This window comes from Chrysemys picta, chromosome 10, assembly GCF_011386835.1.
Source record: "Chrysemys picta bellii isolate R12L10 chromosome 10, ASM1138683v2, whole genome shotgun sequence".
NCBI lineage: Eukaryota > Metazoa > Chordata > Testudines > Emydidae > Chrysemys > Chrysemys picta.
Window position 1 is genome coordinate 11,394,776 of NC_088800.1, and position 22,703 is coordinate 11,417,478.

General features: G+C 41.1%; 1 protein-coding gene across 5 annotated transcripts in view; it reads right to left on the minus strand.

Moving 5' to 3' along the window:
• Positions 1 to 22,703, minus strand: part of MCTP2 (multiple C2 and transmembrane domain containing 2) — a 168,957-nt gene that overhangs the window by 45,727 nt on the left and 100,527 nt on the right. For all 5 annotated transcript variants that reach the window (XM_065559229.1, XM_065559228.1, XM_005294860.5 and 2 more), the window contains 3 exons: positions 12,113 to 12,214; positions 10,487 to 10,561; positions 9,552 to 9,671 (listed from right to left, as the gene is read on the minus strand). In XM_065559229.1, the coding sequence (XP_065415301.1) occupies positions 9,552 to 9,671; positions 10,487 to 10,561; positions 12,113 to 12,214 (297 nt within the window). The remainder of the gene's footprint in view (positions 1 to 9,551; positions 9,672 to 10,486; positions 10,562 to 12,112; positions 12,215 to 22,703) is intronic.

Below are 22,703 nucleotides of genomic sequence, written 5' to 3' on the forward strand. Positions count from 1 at the left end.
CCTTATTGTAGAGACTTCAAGCTATGAATTTTTGGGGGGAGGGTGGAGGTGGGATGGAGGGCTACTGTTTAAAGCTTGAGAAACCTCTCTGAGTTCTGCTGCTGCAGTTAATATTCACACAGCAGTGACAATCATAGTGATGACGATGAGACACACGCACACACGGAAAGTAAACAAATGTTATTTCCAGCTCTTGCAAAAACACATGGACAAAGTTAATAGGGAAATAGCCACTTGGAAGTGTCACAACATTATAAACAATAGTTAAAAGACAATGTTTAACATTTAAAGTTTGGGTGAGGCTAAATTGAGCATGATTTACGTAAATTAGCCTTTCAGCTCTAAAGAGGAAGGATAATCATATGGTTCTAGCAGAGGCTTGTGAGTCAGGGGTTCTGGGCTTTATTCCTCACTCTGCCGTTGACGCAGTGTGTGACCTTGTACAAGTCACAAAAACCCTTTTGCTGGAGGTTTAGGGTCTCTCTTTAACTGTTGCTCAGGCAGGAAGGTGAAAGTGACTTAGACAGACAGCAAGGACACTTTCTGTATTCCAGCTGGCAGCAAGATCTGGACACACACTGTCCCTGGTGGTTTAAGAACTAGGACTCTCTCTTCCCATCTGTATGGTCACAATGGTAGGCAGACATTCTCCATTGCTGGGTGCCATCAGACCTGGCTGGTGTCACACATCTCGCATAACACACACACACTCCTGCACAACCAATAAAATATCACATCTTGATGGGGGGGGACTCTTCTACTCACTGTTCTTAATACCTATGCAGACTTCACAACTGTTATTTAACCAAGCCCTCCTAATACTTTGGAGGAGGCACCTATCATTCACCTACACTACAGAGAAGATAACTAAAAAGTTACACATGGTCACTGCAGGCAGAGCTGGGAACAGAACCAGGTCTCTAACATGATACTTTCCTATACTGCCTTTCAGACTAAATGGACCAAATTATATGCTTGTCCAACCCTTGCTAACACAACATGGAGATTTGTTCCTCTCTAGTGGCTACATCCCATATTGAGCAATACGAGTCTGCTGCTGCCTCCATGGCAATGTGAATTTTCCTTTAGTTCAAGCAGTAGAAGCTCATGTTTTTAAAATGAAAAGATCCCAGATTCAACCCCTTCAAATGACCAAAATAGGGGCCTTGTTTTTTCTATTCTGTCTAACCACTACACACTGCTTTTAGACCCAGGAACTAAACCCAGGAGTCCTGATACCTAACTTTCTAGCACTTGTCCACAGAGAGTTGTGTTACCCAACAATTAGATACAATTTTCCTCTTTTCTACAGACTGTTTCTCATAAAAGATAATAGCATCCCCCGACCAGTTACTCCTGAGGCTGATGTGGCAGAGATCTGTGCTGGGTCTGAGACGGTTGTGGGTTAAAACCTAGTTGCTGACTCATGTAAATTAGGGTGGGGAGCCTGGAATAATTGCTGTGATGTTCATATTCATAACAACATCCAAATTCACCTCCCAGTGTAAACAGAGCCAGCTAGCTGGCCCAGGGTTTTGCTGCCCAAGGCAGAAAACTCCCTGCCACATCCCAGGCTGACCCTGTGCGTTAATGTGTTTCACTGCTTTATATCTAGTGTTTGTATTTTGCTTATTGAGAACTGGCCCTTTAAAAACAGGGTGGGACACGTATGATGGGCTTTGTTTGAAGAAGGCTGAGAACCATGTGGGGGAGATATTGCTAGTGGGTTCAGAAAAGACCCTCCCTGCATAAAGTCCAGAAAGCTGAGTACTTGGTTTAATTAATGTATCTTTCCAGAAAACGAGCTTCCATTTATGATGTACTGCTGGTGCTAATTAGGGGATGTTGCTAATGAATACCAGAGCCTTTTGCCGTTAGGTCACCAGTACAAATCTACCCAACTCATCAGGGATTAAAAATTATTCACATCTAATGGGATGTTGGTGGAAACTCTATGAAATGAGTTTGGTGGGACTCTCATCTAGCTCCCAGTTCACAAACTCACCATCATGCGTTGCACTAACTGGGGCCGACTCCGCAGAGAGGCCAAGAACCTCATGGACCATGCAAACTGAACTACTATTACTCTACAGCAGTGTTTCCCAAACTTGGGACGCCGCTTGTGTAGGGAAAGCCCCTGGCGGGCCGGGCCGGTTTGTTTATCTGCCGCATCGGCAGGTCTGGCCAATCGCGGCTCCCACTGGCGTGGTTCACCGCTCCAGGCCAATGGGAGCTGCTGGAAGCGGCGGCCAGTACGTCCCTCGGCCCGCGCTGCTTCCAGCAGCTCCCATTGGCGTGGAGCAGCGAACCGTGGCCAGTGGGAGCCGCGATCGGCCAGACCTACGGACGCGGCAGGTAAACAAACCGCCCCGGCCTGCCAGGGGCTTTCCCTACACAAGTGGCGTCCCAAATTTGGGAAACACTGCTCTAGAGGAAGTCCCTCCAGATTAGGATTGATACATGCCGGCAGGGCAATGTGTGTGGAAAACATGTTCTGCTGCTGCCCTGTAGATAGACAGAGGTTTATTCATCAGGGCTGCATCAGCACTAAATCCATAATTATTTTAAAGCTGCCATTTACAGCAATATGTAAAAGAGTTGTGAATATGTAAACTAATTTATTAAATAATCTGCATAAAATGTCACACATGGAGCTGTGCAAAATTTAGCAGCTACATATCGCCACCACACACACTTCCTATACTGCACTTCAGCCAAAAATTACGAACAACCAGCACAGCTCTGCCTATGCCTACCGCCATTCGCTGGCCAACCGGCCTAAACCACCAGCTATGCATGGCCTTGGAAAACAGCTTCTACCTGTCCCTATCCCTAACAGCAGCCCTGGTTAGCAGAAGTCCGAGACTGAAATAGTAGGGTGTGCCTAAAATAAGTCTGAGGTGTACTGGCAGAGCTCAGTATGGGGGGTGGGTAGGGTGACCAGATGTCCCGATTTTATAGGGACAGTCCCAATATTTGAGGCTTTTTCTTGTATAGAAGCCTATTACCCCCCACCCCCGTCCCGATTTTTCACACTTGCTGTCTGGTCACCCTAGGGGTGGGGAAGAGAGGGGAGGAGCTGAAGGAGATCAGCAGTGAGGTCAGAAGTTACCTAAGATACTATGGAGTTTGGTTTGCACCTGGCTCTAGTCAAATGTCTCTTTGACTTCCATGAAAAATTTAAAAAGGAATACAATAGTAAAAGGCAGGCAATAGGTTCTTTTAATTTGTACCAGATTATAGTTTTCTTAATGCAATTACTGTAATTTCTTTAGATGACATAATTACTATTAATGCACGGAAAACTGTCAATAGAAGGTGTAATTATGTTGCATAAAATCATAATCACAAAGTGCAATGATGCATATTTATTTATAAAAATCATTCTGTGATTAAAATTAACTTTTTAAATATTTTTAAAATGTATAATATATAGCAATAGCAATTAACTTCACAATTAATTTATGGGCTTAACTTCCACAACCATATTTGTGGGCTTTTTTTAATATGAACTAAACAAGATGAAAAACAGCATCTAAAAAATGAAGCCATATATAGGCCTAATGCTGGAAAAACTAGCAAGTTGAGAGCATGTGTGTATATCAATTTGCTCATAAGCAGAAAACACCTACGGAAAATTCCAGGCTGAAGACAGAAATGAATAAATGATTTCTGAAAAATAGTAGCATACTATGGAAATGATGTTTAAATGGATGACGGCATAACAAGAACCAATTGCTAGAAGCTGAATATTGACACATTCAAATTAGAAATTTTAGGCACAAATTTTTAACAGTGAGAAAAATCAACCATTGGAACTAATTACCAAGGGAAGTTTTGATGTCTTTCACATCAAGACTGGATGCCTTTCTGCGAGACAGGCTTTAGCCAAATACAAGTTAATAGGTTCAATACAGAGGTAGTTGAATGAAATGTAATGGCTGATGTGTACAGTAGGTCAGACTAGATCAGGGGTCGGCAACCTTTGGCACGCAGCTTGCCAGGGTAAGCACCCTGGCAGGCCGGGCCGGTTTGTGTACCTGCCACGTCCGCAGGTTCGGCTGACCGTGGCTCCCACTGGCTGCGGTTCGCCGCTCCAGGCCAATGGGGGCGGCGGGCAGCGGCGTGGGCCCAGGGATGTGCTGGCTGCCACTTCCCACCGCCCCCATTGGCCTGGGACGGCGAACCGCGGCCAGTGGGAGCCGCGATAGGCCGAACCTGCGGACACGGCAGGTAAACAAACTGACCCGGCCAGCTAGGGTGCTTACCCTGGCAAGCCGCATGCCAAAGGTTGCCGACCCCTGGACTAGATGATCTAATAGTCCCTTCTGGCCTTAAACTCTACGGATATGTTCACACTGCAGCTGGGAGCGAGTCTCCCAGTGCAAGTAGACTTGCATAGTGGAGTTTGAGCTAGCACCTTAAACATAGCAATATTAGGACATTCCAGCTCAGGTGGAAGTTTGGGCCCAAGCGCACCCATCCCCCTAAGTTTCAAATGTGTGGAACTGCTGGCTCTGGTATGGAGAAAGACACAGTAGGAACATCTATGCAGAACTTCAAGTCAAATAGCCCCTAACACTCACTATGAGCAACTTGTCAAAATATATGGATATTCCTAGTTATGTGCCAATATATCAGTGTCTTTTCTGGGTCTGCAGTGATTGTGATATTCACTATGTAGACAACCAAAGGTTTATAGACTCGTTATGTTCCACTAACACCCTGTTTTGTGCACTTAAGTGGTACACAGACCTTGTACTGGCCCTATGCACAAGGGTGAATTTCACCAAGTTAAATTCATTTGGTCATTGAAACTTCACCTTTCCCCTCATCTTCCACACACCAAAATTCAACTGACTAAATTCTGATTTCACGTAACACCTATGTAATCCCAAACAGTACTCATCCTAGTGTCTGTGCAAATGACTGTAGAGATAGTGTGATGGGGTATATTCCCCACACTAGCCACTGAGAGGGTAAATTAGGCCAGGCAAGCCTAATTGACCAATTAAGCAGCCAGTAGGGGGGAGATATAGGCTAGAAGAAGACCACTAATTGGAGGCAGGCGCAGCTGGGCTGGAATAGAAGGGGCCTGTATAAAGCCCAGGAGCTGCAAGTAGCAAGGAGGACTGCAGGAAAGGCAGGGTGCAGTTACTTCCTGAGAGGAAGGAGTTGGAAGGCTGGCATACACAGAGAGGGTGGGAGACAGTGATGTAGCAAGAAGCCCAGGGAAACAGCAGCAAAGGCTAAGACAGTTGGCTGCCTGTTATAGGGTCCCTGGCCTGGAACCGAGTATAGAGGGCAGGCCTGGGTTCCCCTAACAGCCACTGGGTAGTTACACAGGGTATTGGCCAAACAGTTGGTCCAGAAGGACTGGGATTTCCCTGGAAGGGGAGGAACTTAAGTGACCTGGCTGAGGGCCACGTCACTACCGGAAGCCGCCGCTTTGAGAGGGAGGGAGAGGCTATAGAAGAGAAGAAGATGGGTAGAGAGACTTCTGAGGAGGGTGAAGCACCTGGCAGAACTGATCCCCAGGATGGCCAGGACTAGGTACCGTGAGCAGTGAGGGAATCTGATCACAATCAGTCACAAGTCATCAGTTTAAACCATTAATGGAATGATGCTGGACTGGAGAGAGTCTCAAGTGGGGTTCCACAGAAATCTGTTCTGGATCTGCTGTTGTTTAACAGCTTATTAATGACTTGGATGTACATACAGAGAGCATAATGATCAAGTTTGCAGATGACACAAAGCTAGAGGGGGCTGCCAATACTTTGGAGAATAGAGCTAAAATGTAGAGGGATTTTGATAAATTGGAGAACTGGGCTATAGACAATAAAATGAAATTCAACAAAGAGAAATGTAAGGTGCTACACTTAGGGAAGAAAACCAAATGCACAAATACAGATTAGGGGGAAACTGCTAAGAAGGATCTGGGAGTTGTGGATCACAACGTCAACATGAGTTAGCAATGCAATGCTGTTGCAAAAAAAAAAAAAAAAGCAAATGCAATTGTATGTTGCATTAACAGAGGCATAACACGCAAGTCATGGGAGGTGACAGAACTGCTGTACTTGGCACTGGTTAGGCCTCAGGTGGTCTCCAGAAATGAGTGACAAAGATGATCAGAGGGAGGGAATGCAAGCCATATAAACAAAGGCTGAAAGAACTGGGTATGTTTAGTTTGGAAAAGAGGAGTTTAAGGGGGGATATGATAGCAGTCTTCAGATACATGAAAGGCGGCCATAAAAAAGATGGAGAAAAATTGTTCTCTTTTGCCACAGAGGGCAGGACAAGAGGCAATGGGTTCAAACTACAGCACAGCAGATTTAGATTTCCTAACTGTAAGAACAGTAGGACAATGGAGCAGACTGCCTAGGGAGGTTGTGGAAGCTTCTTCACTGGAGGTTTTCAAAAGGAGGTTGGAGCCATCTGTCTTAGATGGTTTAGACACAACAAATCCTGCATCTTGGCAGGAGGCTAGACTAGATGACCATTGCAGTCTCTTCTAACCCTATGATTCTATTACTCTAAACAGATTGAGTGTTGATGAGGAATTTGCTTTCACTTGTATGCATGTGAAATCTACTCACATGTTATTTATATTCCACCATGGGGAGAGGAGACAAACACTGAGATTTAACTTGGGAGGATTTTACCCTATAGATTGATGCAAAAGGAGACAGCACTCTTCACAGTCTCCTGTGGTCCCATGTGACCTCCTCTCTCTCTGTAGTTCTGTCCATCTCTCTTTCTCTAATCTGCCTCCAGCAGAAGTAGTAAATACTCTTGTCAAACTCACAACCCTGTCAACATTGATGGGAAAACATTCCCGGTACACAGTAATGGAGGTGTGAGAGCAGCACACAGCCCAGGGCCGGAAAGCGTGGAGGTTTCCTGTGTTTCTGGCCATATTCTAAGCCCTGACAATCATGCACAAACAGTTTTTAAAAAATACATGCCATTCACAACACCAACCCTCAGCAACTGTGGTCGAATGATGTTAATTAACTCCTGTACTTCCAATTATGCATAGAACCCAGAAGAAAGGTGCAAGAGATGTCTTGGGGATACAGACCCCTCTCCTGAGTTTAATGTCAGAGTGGCCACACAGTAAAAAACCTGTGGAACAAGCTGAGCTAAAACTGGGCTGCTTTTGGGAGGATAGTGGTTTTTATTAACCTTTCATTTAGTCAATGAGTAGGTAAGAACACCCAATGGGTACTCCTAAACTCTGTTTTCCCTGGCTTTTCCATGGGCTTGGGGAAAGAGTGGTTGAAAAACTTGGAGGGAAGAGCAGAAGTTTCTAGGCAGGATGGGAGTATTGTTTGTAGTCGTCTTTGACCAGCTGCGTGTGAACTGTAGATGCAGTTTTTATTTTGCACCGAGACCACGGTAAAGGCACTTTAAAAACCATGAACAGAGACACTGGAAATATTCATAGTGAAGGGGGCAGAATTAACACTAATGCTGAATCAGTTAGGTTTAAAATTTGTTTTCAGAGGAAAATTACTCGCTATTATCTTAACATTGTACAGTAATTTCCCAACCACCCCAACCCTCAAAATGACATATCATCTATGACACACAGTAAAAAGAGGAATTTGGAAAATTGTCCTTTTCACTGTCTGACCCCATTTTCCCCTCTCTAGATGCATCCTGAATCATCACCTATAGCTCCTTGGTCCTAGACACACTTTCTAATTTTTTCCTTATATTTCAGTTGCCCTCACTTGCTAACATTGTTACATTTCTCCACAGCCTAAAAACAGACACATCTCCAAGTTTGTTTTTGGCCAGATTCACCGAGCTACTTAACCATATGCCTAACTTTAAGCATGTGCTTAAGTAACTTGCTGAATCAGGGCACTTGGCACCCTGCATGTTCACCTTCTTTTCCATTTCCAGTATGTACAAACATGCAATTCCACTAGTGCACTCACACACACCTGCTTCAACTAAGAGTCCCATTTTACCTTCACATTCAGAATACACACAGACATGGGTCTCAGAACCACAGCTATTGCACATGCAACTCAAGCATAAGAGTGGCAGATTGTCCAAGGAACCCAGAATTTCATGTTCTAGAGGAAAGAACTAAAATTAACTGAGCCTTCTTCCCCTTGGGTTTCAGTATATCTGTTTATATCACAGGGAAAGGTAAATTAGTATCTCAATTGGAGAATGGACTGGAAAACACTAATCCTCACCCTTTCAAGCTCTTAGAGTCAACTGTGTACATTATCAACACAAGTAAAAAAACAAAAACAAACAAAAAAAACCTCTCTTCCTCCTCAACCGTGCCTGCCAGATCCCTCTCAACCTGCAGGGTGAAAGACAGCTTCTCTGTCTTTACTCTGTGCGTCTTTCAAGTAGCGACAGCTCACTTTACTCATCTGTGCAAATACACTGTGAAGTGTTTTCATCAAAAGAACCCTAAAGCAACTTATAATTCACAGACAAAAAGGGAGGCAAACACTTGGAGATGTGGCTGTTATTTGGTTTAATAAACACTTAACTCAAAAACTTTTTTTTCCCTCTGGACCACCACAAAACGATTTTGCAACCTTTAATGGCATGCCAGACATTTCAAGCATGAAGAAAATGCCACACTGCTGAATAAAAAGGAGGAGAAACTCTTTCTGCTTGAGTGGATGAGAAAGCTGAAAACAGGGTGTTTACTACAAAGAGGGAAAAAAGAATACAGCTGAAAAGTGGGCCAGATAGGTGGAGAACTTGGCTGTTAATTCTGAGACCACACCGGGACTTGCTGACCAAATTTTTTTTTATAGTTATTACAGTCAGGTGGTCAGACTTGCAAGAGACAATTAATGTCAGCACAGAACTGCTTGTGTGCAGTCGGACAAGCGGCACACCCTCAACTAACAGGGCATAGCAAGCATTGCTGAACTACAGTAAAATGCAGTCTCATTGAAATTAAAGTTGGAACGGAAAAGACCTATTAGTTCATCTTGTCCCATCAATAAAGGATTGTTCCCTATAGTCTCATTCTTCCAGTGCTTTATCAGCAGCACAACAAGCCAGAGGTAGGTCACAGGGCTGCAGCCATTCCATTATCGCAACTCCAGCCGACACGACCTTCTATAACCCCTTTGTGGGGATTCTAGATCGCTAGGTCCTTGGTCGTCACACTCTTCTCTGTGTAAACCTATTGAGAGCCAGTGCAGCCCATCCAACCTTTATGTGCAGAGCCTTTGGAGGCCCCCAGTGCTGCCTTTGGGCCCACATAGCTCCTCCGCACAAGGTCCCGGAAGGGGCGCTGTTGTGCAGAAGGCCTCTGCAACAGGTGAAAATATGGGAGAGATTACTCTAGAAGGACCGCCATTGTGTTCGTCTAGCATTTGGCACAAGGAGACCCTGATCAAGCTTGGGACTTGTGGGCACTACAGTGATTTAAATAATAAAACTGAAGGACAATAATAGTTACACCACCAACAAGAGAGTTTAAGCTGAGGGAGGGGGACAGTACTGTAAGACTCAATGCCTCATATCAGTTAGTCAGATGGAATATGAAGAAATCCACTTACCACAAATGCTACCACACTCCTTAGTGTAGATTCCCAGAGAAAGCAGCTCCTTAGGAATTGTATTGTATTCCATATCGCCATGGTGATTTTTTTCACACGATCAACATTTCTCGATAAGATCTGGTAAATGTCGGACGGGAGGGGAGAGAAAGGAATTTAATTAAAAGCTCCAATTTCCTACTTCACTTCAAGAACAGTGACAATTTTAAGCTACAATTGCTTTGTGCTTGTGTGTATGCTACAGCTTCTATTTCAGAGACACACTCTAGCTACCGTGTGTTTTTGTATGGCACCCAAATATGTCAGCACTTTCCTCCACCCCCAAAATCTGCAAGTCTGAAGGAAAAAGAATTGAAGCTTTCTCCCCCTCCACAAAAAACCCCCACAACCCTTTATTGCAAAATCCTATCGAATTTCACAGAAAATAAGACCCTTTCCATAGGGGTTTGGGCTATCTCCATATAGAATTGAATAAAAAATTATATTCTTGCTATAGATGGTTAAAATAGTAAGAATATTAGTCTCAATTAAATACTATAGACTTTTATAGTAATTGATTTAGAACCTTATTAAATTTCTATAGTATCTTACTGTTTTTGTTTATTCTTTGAGGATGAAACCAAAGTATAGATTTTTGTTTCAAATTCCAAAAACTGTGCAACATGCATATATGTTAAAGTTCTTTATTAAGCCATTCTTTTCCCTCCAGAAATTGGGGAGATGTAGGACCACAGAGTTAGATCAGGAAGCAACTGTGTGTGAATGCAAATCAGCATTTATACACATGCAGAAATCTACACAGAATTGACATCTGTGTTCAGTGAGTCAATGCATAACTAGAGTTTCCACCACAGGTTCTATCATCCGGGCGTACTAGGGAAGCTACTGAAAAGCCATCCCAAACAGAAGTGATAGCTCGGCCAGAGTCAACCTACCTTCTTTGAAAACTTGCGGTTGTCTCCAATGAAGCGCTTTTCTCGTGGCTTGAAGGTTCTGATACTTGCTTTTACCTGAGGAAGGAATAATTTATTTAGAATGTTACCATTCAAGCTTGGTATAATCATATTGATTTGGAGCTCTGGTGTCCTTTACTTATTTATTTGTTTCAGTCTCTAAATGGTTTATGACAAGGTGTTAGGTGTACATATCAGTTATTCTGCACAATTCTGGCACTCATCCAGGTTACTCCAATAGATCTAACTGCCTGCAGAGTGGCAGACTGCAGGGGGTGAGCAGCTCCATGCTTTCGCTCAGCACACAGCTCTGCAAACTTCCTTCTGTTCCTCTGTTGGATCAACCCCATACAGAAAAGTTCTAAAAAAAGAAACGGGAACTGAAGATCACATCCCCAAATGTCCTATTCATGCTGCATATTTAATACTAAGGTATTAGAAGGGACATCCAAGAACAGCCGAAAGTATTTTACACTCCTGTAACACCCTTAGCCACTTAAGCCAGATTGTGATTTAATTATTCATGCTGAATACTCCCTTACTCTAATAATAAGTCCACTGAAGTCAATGGAATGACTCATGGAGTAAAGTGCTACCCAAATATGAGTAAAGGTATCATAATTTAGACCACAAAAAGTAGCATCTTAGCCATAGGTAGGAGAATGGTCAAGTGGACATGGCACTGGCTCTGTCACAAACTTTTGTGTGACCTTGGTCTAGCCTACTCTGGGCTTAATATCCCATCTGTAAATTGGAAACAGTACCTTCCTATCTTACTGCGGTGTTGTGTAAATACAATAAACTAAAGATTATAAAGAGGTTCCCAGACACTACAGTGATGGCTAATAGATACTTAAATAGGTAGATTCCAGTCTATCAGAAAAAAGAAATGGCCTGGGAACATCTTTGAAAGCCTCCGGAAAAGGGGAGCCATAATATATTTGAGCTTGTTCTTTGGCAAAGAGTGTTGATCATTGTTCCCTAAAGCAACATCCCAAACCTAAACTCCATTCAAGGCAAAAGAGTACCTATCAGCCATTTAAATAAATAAAACTTTGCTTCCTACATCACTGTAATAAGTGGCTAATAAGAGCTGAGTTACATTCCATCCAGCAAAAGCGACTGTAAAACAGAATTTAATTCAGTAAGAGATGACGGGACAAGCAAGCTGAGACCACCAGATCCATGTCTGAGTTTTTGTTCCTATTAACACCCTCTGAATAGGATATTGTGGGTCAACTTTCTGGGAAGAATTAGTAGTTAAAATTCCTGCACAGTAATGTAAATATTAACTCCCTTTTTTGTTGCTGCAAATTAAGCCCTTGCGTGCAATAACCCACACCTCTTCCCAAAACATCTGTGGTCATCCCCAGCCCAAAGTTGCCATTTCGTTGTCACATCAACTTGGATGGAATGTTGCAGCATTGTGATCTGCCAGTATTTCTTTATAAAAAGAATAAAGCCCAACCTTCCCTCCAGATGCAACCAGGTCAGGACCTTCTCCGTTCAGTTCCTGTGTTTAAAAAACCAAACCCCTTGGCACTGGCAAGTTTAGGCGTTCCAGTTTCTTATACAGAGGATGAGTTAAGTGAAAACATTTAAACTTACTGGATTAAATAGGACATCCAACTCCAAGCAAACTACTCCTTTTGAAGCAAGTTCCAGGTCTTTATTCTTCAACGTATAACAACACTGCTGTCCATTTCTAATCTAGAATTATAATAAATAAATAAATAATAACGTGTATCAATAAATATTAACTCTCTGCTGTGTCTAAAATAGCTTTCCAACCACTGCCCTCCTCCAGAAAAGATGGCAATATAGTAAAAGCCTGAAATGCAACATGATCACTGGATTAGAGGACTATAAAATTGCAGATTAAAACTATTACAGTCCAATTTTAATTTACAGACCCTGTACTTTTATAGCAGAGCAGTGCAAACAATAACCAGCCTGAAAATTCTGTCCTGGAAGCCAGGGAGTTGATGGGAAGTAATCAGCCTGTGTTATTACAGATTTAAAATGGAAGTTTTCTTCCAAAGATCAGAAAAGGAAACACAACAACAACAAAATCAAAATACCAAATCTCCACATTCTCAGTTTATTGAAAGGTTGTCAAATTATTAGCCATAGATCAAAGAGAGTCCAAATCAATCAATCATTACAATTGGAACGAATGTTAATGTAACAAATGTTCAAAATAAACAAATTCCTGTAAGAGACTTTCCTCTTAGAATTTCAGATGCTGTTTCTATGCTCTAATCTGCCTGTTGGCCCTGTCATGTTAAATAGCTATGAAAAAACCCATCTCCTTTACCATTTTGCAAACTATTTGGCTCAAATCAATGGCATCCTCTCTTCAAAAGTGATGGCAGAAATGTATTTATTATACACAGTAGGATATGTATTGATTAAACATTTGGCTTTTTAGGAAGCGGACCAGCTAATTCTAAACAGCACCGACATAAAAACTGCAGCTCACCGAAAAATCTCCATTTGGGGACTGTAATGATCAAAGATTAAAGATAACAGAGGAAATTTGGGGGCATGAAATTGCAACCATATTTAAAATAGCTATTGCTGTCATGGCATTAATTTAGTACAAGTGCTCATACAAGCCACGGTGGAAATGGATAAGGAATAAAAGGCACAAACGGGAATGCAGTGTTTTCACAGGACAAGGGAAAGGTCACTTTCTTTCCCAATGCTGCTCCACCTCCTCTGTACTGAATAGTTTTTCAACAGATTGATCCCTTTCCTGGCTAACAGTTAAAGGAAAGAGGACCCCCATAAAGAAAATGTTTGCATCCTCAGTGGGATCCAAACAGGAATTCCAGCTTCCACTAATGCAGTCATCCAAAGCTTCACCTGATAGGATGTTTTGGGGTTGGTATTGTGTGTTTCATTTAAAAAAAAAAAAAGGCACAGTGTCTGATTTTAGATTGATTCTGCTTTCATTAAATGAGCATTTCAAACCACATATATGTGGAACCTACATGGGATACAACACAAAAGGGGTACCCTCCATGAAAGCAGCTCCTTCTAAGTTGACAACAAATATGATGCCACTTCACAGCCCAATGGTTTCAGACAGTGCTGCCAAGTCTGGACCTGTAGGTCGTCCCTCAGTACAACAGAGCTACTAGTGCTAAGGTGATGTTTATTCCTCATATTCCAAGAATATATGGCTGGAATGTAAACTGCTTTGTGCTGATTAACAGCTAAAGCTGATCAAATAGTGGAATTTCTCATCTATTAAAAATATGGATATTTTGAGGTTTGGTGTTTTGTCCCAATTCAGGACAAAGTCAAAATATCCCTTTTTTTCTCTTTTTTTTTTTTTCTTTTTTTTTTCAGAATGAAAAGTTCTGAAAAAATTTGATTTGGAAATGTCAAACCAAACATTTCAACATTCCCAAACTAAAATATTTGTAGATCAGAAATGAAACAATTTGTTTCAATTTTTCCAACTGGAAATTCCACCAAACTCAGTCTTTTTTCTCAGAAAATTTTGATTGCAACCAAATACCTCTTAAAAAACAAAAAACAAAACAGGACAATGTTTTGTTTAAAATTTTTCAACCAGACCTACAAAACAGACATATGATAAGACTTCAAGCACTGTGGGAAGTCAGAATATCTTCTCTTTTGACAGAGTTTGTGATGATGCACATCACAGTTTTCACTCACCTCTGCTTTTTAACAGGAAACTTTCATGTATTACATCTGTCATTCCCTCCATAAACCCACCCACATCAATTCTGGACATGATACCAATTCTATACTCACTCCTCATACCCAGCTGATACAAGAATCTGGGGCAGATTAATAGCACAAGGATATTACACATGGAATCTTAGGCATTCTAGCTAGGGAGACAGCACAAATAAATGGCTTCCCAAGAGATTCTAAATCTGCTTGAACAAGGCCTGCAACCAATGGCAACCTCAAATCTGTAGATACAGTCTTCCAAGCAGCCTATCTATTCTAGTCCACCAACCAATGATTGTGTTATATCTCCTATTCTGAAAAATAAACAAACTTCCATAAAGCTCAGAGAATTGATCATCTTCACTTTTTTCTTCCTTTATAATATTATAAATCAATCAAAATCCACAAAGTAGTCCAGATGGATTGGGTTCCTGGCAAATAACTCTTGCAGCCTGTTAGCCTGGAGAACACTCTGGTTAATATTTCTGCCACCGGTAGAAGGAATGCTGCTGAAAACAACTTCTCAGAGATGCACATGTGCACACACATTCACAACAGGTAACTCAAAGCACAATTCAGACTTTAATGTACATCTGTTAATTTTGTGCTTATTTCACATCAAGAGCTAAAATGAATTGGGTAGTTAAATTATATATGTTTTAGTGATTTTCTGCATCTTTCAGATACACATTCCTCATAGCTCTTCCTCTGTTCCTAGTGGGGGGAAAACATCCTCGACAATAACCTGGTGAAGAGTACTCTTTATCTGTCCTTGGTATATATTAGTTAATTATCCATTTCAAAAATCTAGATGGGGAAAGCATCAAACGTAGTACCACATGTGGCTAAGTAGAAACATGCAGTACTATGACAGTAGCTTTAGCTAGATCTACTGGGTTTGATTCTGGCATCACGCCATTTTACACCAGAACAAATTCCATTGATTTCACTCCAGATTTGTACAGTGAGAGCAGAATCAAATGCAGTGGGTGTGGCTCCATGTGTGTTAGTACAGCAAGTTTGGAACCAACAATGAATTGATGCCCATTGCAATGAACTATGGGATCTGAGAGAATGTTTCAGCTTGGAAGACCTTTTTAACAGCTACAAACATGTTTTTAAAGCTGAGCACCATTACTCTTATACTTTACTTAAAATTGTACTGGGGAAAACAACAGTTTTGTTGGCAGTGTTAACAGTCAGTTTTATTTCTTATTCTTAATTCTGTTCGGTTTATGTAGGGGTTGATGTGAAATTATAGTTCAGTCCAACACTAAACATTCATATTGATTACCTAGTTTCCTGACCTTCTTAAACAAAAACAGAGGGGGCGGGAAATTGGAAATAAAGTGGCGTTTCTCCACCTTACGTCTTTTATTGAATACAGAGTAAAAAAACCTGTTTAATGCACCAGTAGCACACTAACCCAGTTTGCTTCAACAAATGCAGTGGGGAAGTTCAGTACATTTGATCATATAGAAATAAAAAGGTAGCATCCCTCAGAAGTACACAGAAAAAAGCCCAGGTTAGCTTTCGCTACAGTACATTTCCATTGCATTAATTTCTTGAGTCATACTTTTTCTCCCTACATTTGTTTCTGTTTCAATACAGCACATTCTCACCAAATATCTAAAGATGGCCAATTCTTTTGCATTTCATTTGGGGTCCACTTTTTCCTCATACCTCTGCTGTTCATGGCCATTGGCAAACATTCCCTTTAGCTACAGAAAATGTGAATGGATGTTACACCAGAGTCAGACAGAAAGGATCTCAAAGACGGATTAAATCTGATCTACCATTGTGTCACCACAACTACAATCACTTTTGCTTTGTGCCTGGTATCCCAGGGATTTCATTCAATAATGAGTTCAACGAATGGTCTCTGTAACATGACTTGTCTCTAGCAAGGCTATCAATGAATACTGAATATTACAGCTAGGTGAAAAGGAAGGGAATACTTTTTACACAGACACACTTCTGATCTAAATTTGAACAGGGCTGAGGGTAGGACCTTTGAAGAGACGTGGTTAAGGCTACTCCTTAGTGACACTATGCTTTACACCTTGATCAGATCCCACGATGGAATGCCCACATTGTTTGGGAGAGCTGATCGTGTGCAAGATTGCCTGTAACAGATTGATTTAACACCGAGGGCAGGAAAGTCTGACTTATTGATTTGCTCCTTTTTGTAAGGTCTGAGGCCAGATAGGATGGTTTTTCCTAGCACTGTTTGGTTTCAGGTAGATGGATGTGCTATAAGAAAAAGAATCCAACATCTTCTCAGCTAGCTCTATGTAAAGACACAAACTAATGACTAAGAAAAGCTATAAACAGAAAATGTGAAGAATTCTCAGAACCAAAAGATTTCTTCAATATGACGTACCTCCTCACCCTACTGTTTATATCTCTTATTGGGAGATTTTTTTTCTTTATTCCTACAAAATTAATTCAGTGGTACAGCTCAGAATACCTGCTGTTTGCTTTGCCCAAAAGTTCCTGAATGCTTTTTTTGTAAGCTGTTCCATCGAAAAACAAAAAAACCCCAGGCGCGGACACACAAAGAACAACCCACAAAAAAATCTTCTTTCATATCCATAAAGCCTTTCCCCATATCCTCATCCAAATGCATCTGACATCCTTGTCATGATGCAAACAGAAGAGTCATCAGATAATGATAAGGCGGGGGCAAGTTGTCATTTCTACAATTACTGATACTGATGCTAGAACTTCCTCCTCCCCCGGCCCACACCACTTGGTTGCTTCACTTGCAGGTAACAGTTTGCCTTTTAGTTTGTTAGCTTTATGAGGCAGGGACTGTCTCTTACTCTAGATTTGTACAGCACCTAGCACACAGGGCCCTAACATGACGGATGCTGCTTGATACTACCGCAATAATAAATTATAAGAAGTCATATCAATAATTCTTCTCAAATTCCATATTCCCCTTCCAGCCTCACAAGCAAAAGGTAGCTCTGACTTTCCATTGTCACTTCAAGAGCCGAGGCAAGGCCTGTGACTAGAGCTGATTGAAAATCAAAATTTCTATCCTGTAGGAAAATTCCAATTATTTCAAAATATGTTTGTGTTCTAAATATTGAAGTTTTTCATAGAATGGAAATGTCTGTAAATATTGTGTTGGAAATATTTAAATGTTTCATTTCCAGTTGGTTTAAAATTAATCTGTGTCCTCCTGAGCTGCCTCAGGACTTCATGGGACTTGTATTTTGAATGCCTCAAGTCCCCATTCTCATGGCAGCCAAGCTCCCCAGCCAGCCTACACCATGTGATTCCCATAAGGCACTGCTACAGTTCAACCAGAGAGGACACCATGGTGCATCATGGGAGACATAGTCCATGCGGAGAGCGAGGCACCTGAACTACAACTCTCCTCAGGCACTGCAGTAGCTCAGGAGAACACAGATTAATGTCAAACTGCCCTCAGACAGAACATTTCAAGTTGATTCTACAAACTGAAATGTTTGGTCTGGGTCGACCTGACCAGAAACTAAATATTTGTTTAGATTTTCCTAATGGAAAATCAGGAATTTTTCCATGGGAAAATGTTGACTTTCCCATCACAGCATTTTCCACCCAAAGAAGGATGATTACATCAAGTATGCTAATAGGTTTAGATAACTTAATAAAAACATTAAAATGGTCACCCATATTTGCCTATACTTGTTGCTTCCTTGTCACACTAATAGAAACTTCTTACTGGTTGAGTTCACTGGCAAAAAAGAACAGGATCATCTTTGTCTTCAGCCTTCATTTTTTTGGGAGAAGGCAGCTGTGGTATGAATTTAGCCCTTGGACTGATCTTAAGACATCCCTGCTCTAAGCTAAGTACTATTGGGAAGATTCTGGCACCTGCTATGGCCCCTTCTTTGCTGCTCCAACAATATACAGAGGGCAGAATAGCCATCAGAGAAATTTCCCCACCACAAGGGGCTGGCATAGATAATCCTACACTGCTACCTCCGCCCACCCGCCAATGTAGGGGCCTGTGGAGGAAGTATGTCAGGAGGGGGGGGGTGTCTGGTGTGCTTTGTAATCCAAATATTTGGGGTTACACAGCAGCCCATTGGTGGTTGAGGGGAAGCTGACACGAATTAAGGCAGCCTCTGGGTTGCTCTAACTTACATTATGGCCCATGCCTGAAATAGCCCAGATTTCCAGAAGTACAAAGGTGCACCTTTGCAGCCCCACCCCATGCTGTGCTGTGCCTCCAAATAATCTGGTCCTATATCTTGGTGTGGGGGAGACATCCAATCTTAATGAGAAATATGGTGTGGATCCACTGTAAAGTCCTCCCCCAGCTTTCTATCCCTTCCAGGCCAACATTGTGTTGCATTTTTCTCAAATTCATGAATATATCTGCTGAACTGTTCTTACAAATGCCCCCTTAAAACAAATGTGACTGAATACGGTATTGATGTAGCTAGCCAATGCTAAATCTATTCAGCAACCACCTTACTGACCACCTGAGATTAATACAACATAAGACATTGAGAAGACAGGAACCTTACACAGCAAAGGTTTTTTCATTGCTTTTATCTCAAAGAAATGTGGTTTAGTGAGGTTTTTTGCACTGAAATAGGAAAATCTCACCATGTATCCACCTTTGATGTGAATCTGATGTCATATCTTCATGATATGACTCAACACAGCTGGGTAAAACCCTTGTACATCACCACCCTTGATATAAGCAATGGACAATGGCTATTCCCCCTGGGTAACATGTCTAAAGCATTTGGGACTCTGAAATTCTTTCTGGATCTCATCACTAATGCGCAGTGTCATATAGTTGCACTGAGTAACATAAAGAGTGCCTAGTAGAAGAGACACATGGAATTATTCAAAGGCAACTTTCCCTAGGAAAAGGAGACAGCAAGCCACCTATTCAACCCATTCAGTGCCAGATAATACAACTATAGTGTTACCACAACTGTCACATCTAGGGCCTGATCCTGTAGCACTACGCTCTACTGGTCAGATGCTAAGTCCCCTCTACTCCCAAGGGAGATGAGGTGCTCAGTATCTTTCAGGCTCAGGTCCCTGTATTCTCAATCTGAGACATCCCTTAAAACATGAAACCTCTGGGACATTTATGTTAGTTATCGTCACTGTACCATTGGATACTGAAACCATTTGTTTATTTGATGAGGATATTTTACAGACCTTTTCCTGTTAATTAAAAAAGAGTACAGCTGGAGTCAACGTGGAGCTGATAATGCTACAGATAAGAACATTCCATCCTGTGACATAGTACTTCATCTGACCGCCCCTCCAACGTGGGGATATTTGATATAAGACCACTATACTTTGCTTTCAACTTCATTGAAGGGCATTACATACTTCCATCTTCCAAATAACTTGCATCTTTGTATAATATAGGAGTCCCTTGAAGCAAAAATGAAAAGACCATAAGGTCGTTTTAATAAGAAGCAGGGGCAAAAGGCAAGAGAGATGGGAGAAAAATTCATGGGCTGATTAACATGGAAAAAAAATTCTCTCAGCCAAACTCTCCTGAGGTTAGGATATATAAAGTACATGCATTGTATTTGGTACGCAGCTGGCTGGAACATACCATATTGCTGAGTTGGGTGTTACAAAATTCTGCATCTTTCATTAGTACCAAATCTATTTTTTAACCTCAGAAATGCTTTAAGCAAAGATGAAGTCTGGTCTTGATTTCAGTGGTTGATGCCAGAACCTTCCAAGTGCTGATCCAGACTCACACTGAGACAGTGTGTGGCCTTTAGGGGACTCAAAACTTCCCTGCCTCAATTTCCCTACCTGTAAAATGGAGATAAAACCTAGTGCAGTGGGACATTATAAAAATCAGTTAATGTTTCTATGGTTCTTTGAAAATTTAAGTACTAAATGTTATTGTTAGAGCTGTATAAAAATTCACAAATGATTTGGTCAGCAAATTTTGCTTTATTCTGTTCACCAACCGAATATGAATTTCTCAAATTCATTCACTATTTGAAATTATTGGCAAATTCTTTTTTGAACTCTTCCCCCATCCCATATGTTATTGTTTCTGTTCCTTAATTGGATGATGTATGGAACAGACTAATTCAGGATGAAGTGCAAATATCAAATATCACAATGGAGTCTGGGAATCCAACTGGTTTTTTTGGTTAATATTTGTGCCTTTAAGCTTAACATTGGTGATGAGCATTCACAAGCTTGAACCCTTGATTTTGTGCAAAGCATCAACCTAAGAAAATCCTGACCACATCTGAATCAAAATATACTCTCAAATTTGAATAGTTGGGGAACACCCCCCATCACCACCACCATATGTACACACACTGAAGTCTATTCTTTATTAAGATGAGAATCTCCGTCACCCATAAGTGAATCTACAAGTAAATGCATCTCACCTGCAAACATATCACAAGTAAAACTCATGCATTTTTAACCAAAGAGATAGAAAATATTGTGAAATGCTTTTTGGTTTTCGGCGATGGATTTAATGCCAGGCAAAGGTTAAGCCCAATCACCTATGAATTAGACTGTTTGTGTGGCTACCAGCCACCATCCATGGGATTCCAACTACAGCTCTCTTGTAATATATTTCTCAAAAGAATTCAGAGGGTACACTCAAATGTACGGACAAAGTGCTAACACTATTGGGTTTAAAAAAAAAAAAAGACTCCGATTTCAAAGAAGAGAGTTTCAGAACACTGCAATTCTCTGACTAACTTAATAGGTGCTAAATGATTTTTAATCATAGGCAGAGAACAGTATATTTACACTACATTTGCATGAAATAGGAGGCAGAGAAGTTTGGAAGGGAAGGAAGAAAAATCAGTTGGCTTGAGAAAGCATAAACAATTTTTTTTGCCTCAAATCTTGGACAAAGAACCCAGACTGAATGGAGTTTGGACTCTACCACACACATACACAATCCCCTCCTCTGCCTTGTTACAGGCTTCCTAAGGGATACTTAACAAATGCCTATAAAATCAACAGAGGATCCAAATCTAACATCTCCTCACTGTGAGCCCACACAGCCTGCTGCCGATCATGCAGACGATTTGGCAAGCACAGGTTCTGCAGGAGAGCAGCTGCTCGAGCCACTCTCTTCCAGTAACATCAGGGATACGAGGACTTGGGGAAAAATTAACCAAGCGATCAAAAATGGAATAAAAGATGTTCAGAGTTGTTCCTCCCTGTAAATGTCAAATGGTTCTTCACATGAAGCTGACTTTAATATTGTTCTAAAATTGCAGATGTCAATGACTCATGCCACTAAAATGGACAAACAGAAAATGAATGTCTTAAGGAACTCATGGAGTCACAGTAGCAGAGTACTAAGAGGGTTGCAAAACACCCTGGAATTCTAATCTGAGAAGGAATGTACATGTATTATTTGAAGCACTTTTACATATTATGAGACTATGTTCGTATCAAATCTATGGAAGCACATTGAAATCTATGGAAATGCTCCCTTGGGCAACGGTGGGCTTCGGATCAGGCCTTCAAATAGTAACATTTACAAAAGTCATGCATTTAAACTCCACCCATACCATTCTGTATTCACCCCATCCTTCATTCCCACAAAGAGAGAAAATAAAGATGGGGGGGAGGGAATTAAAGAGGAAAAAAGGCCCATTTTAGTCCATCCATTTTTCTGTTTCCAGTTCATTTACTTAAAACCAAATTTTTCAAACTAAAATTATGCACCAAAACTGATATTTAGGTGCATAAATAAATGGGACCTGATTTCCAGAACTATTGAGTCCCACCTCTGCCTAAAATGATACTATTTAGACTTTATTTCTGGTGATGATCAACAAGAAAGAACTCAGTGTGACTTTCATATCCCTGGTTGAGTTATGCTGACAATTAGAAAAAACAAATCTCTTTTAACTTGTAAAGCAAGAGACTGTGAACTGAGATCATAGAGGAAGAACACACTGGAACCCATGAGCACTGTTCTTACAGAATCACTTTTCAGAGTATAACTGCACTTTATTTTGTGGTATTGGATTATCAATATTAGCTTTATGCAGATAATTCATACAAAAGGTAGCCATTTATCATCACATGGATCCACAGAACTTGCCTTCTGTATTCAACCCCTTTCATAAACATCTACACTGAAATCAAAGTTGATATGTTTGCTTGGTAGCCACTTGACTACTGAATGCTTCTTAGTACTTTTCCAATGCCTCATATATACAGGTTCTGATAAAGTAGATATGAAATGCAAATACCTACATTAATGCAGTTAAAATTGCACACAAGGCAGAGATTGCAAAAGGTAAGGTTCTCACAGAAGTGTTCACTCTGCTGTACATGACATCCTATATGTTGGAATGATAAATATTTTAAAATATAAAACAGTGATATAGTAAGCCACGTAACTGACACCTCCACCACCAACCAAACACACATGCAGAGAATAGAAAATGCTCCCCACTATATATGTACTGTGGCTATGTTAACATTGCTGCTGGAAACAATGTTAGTC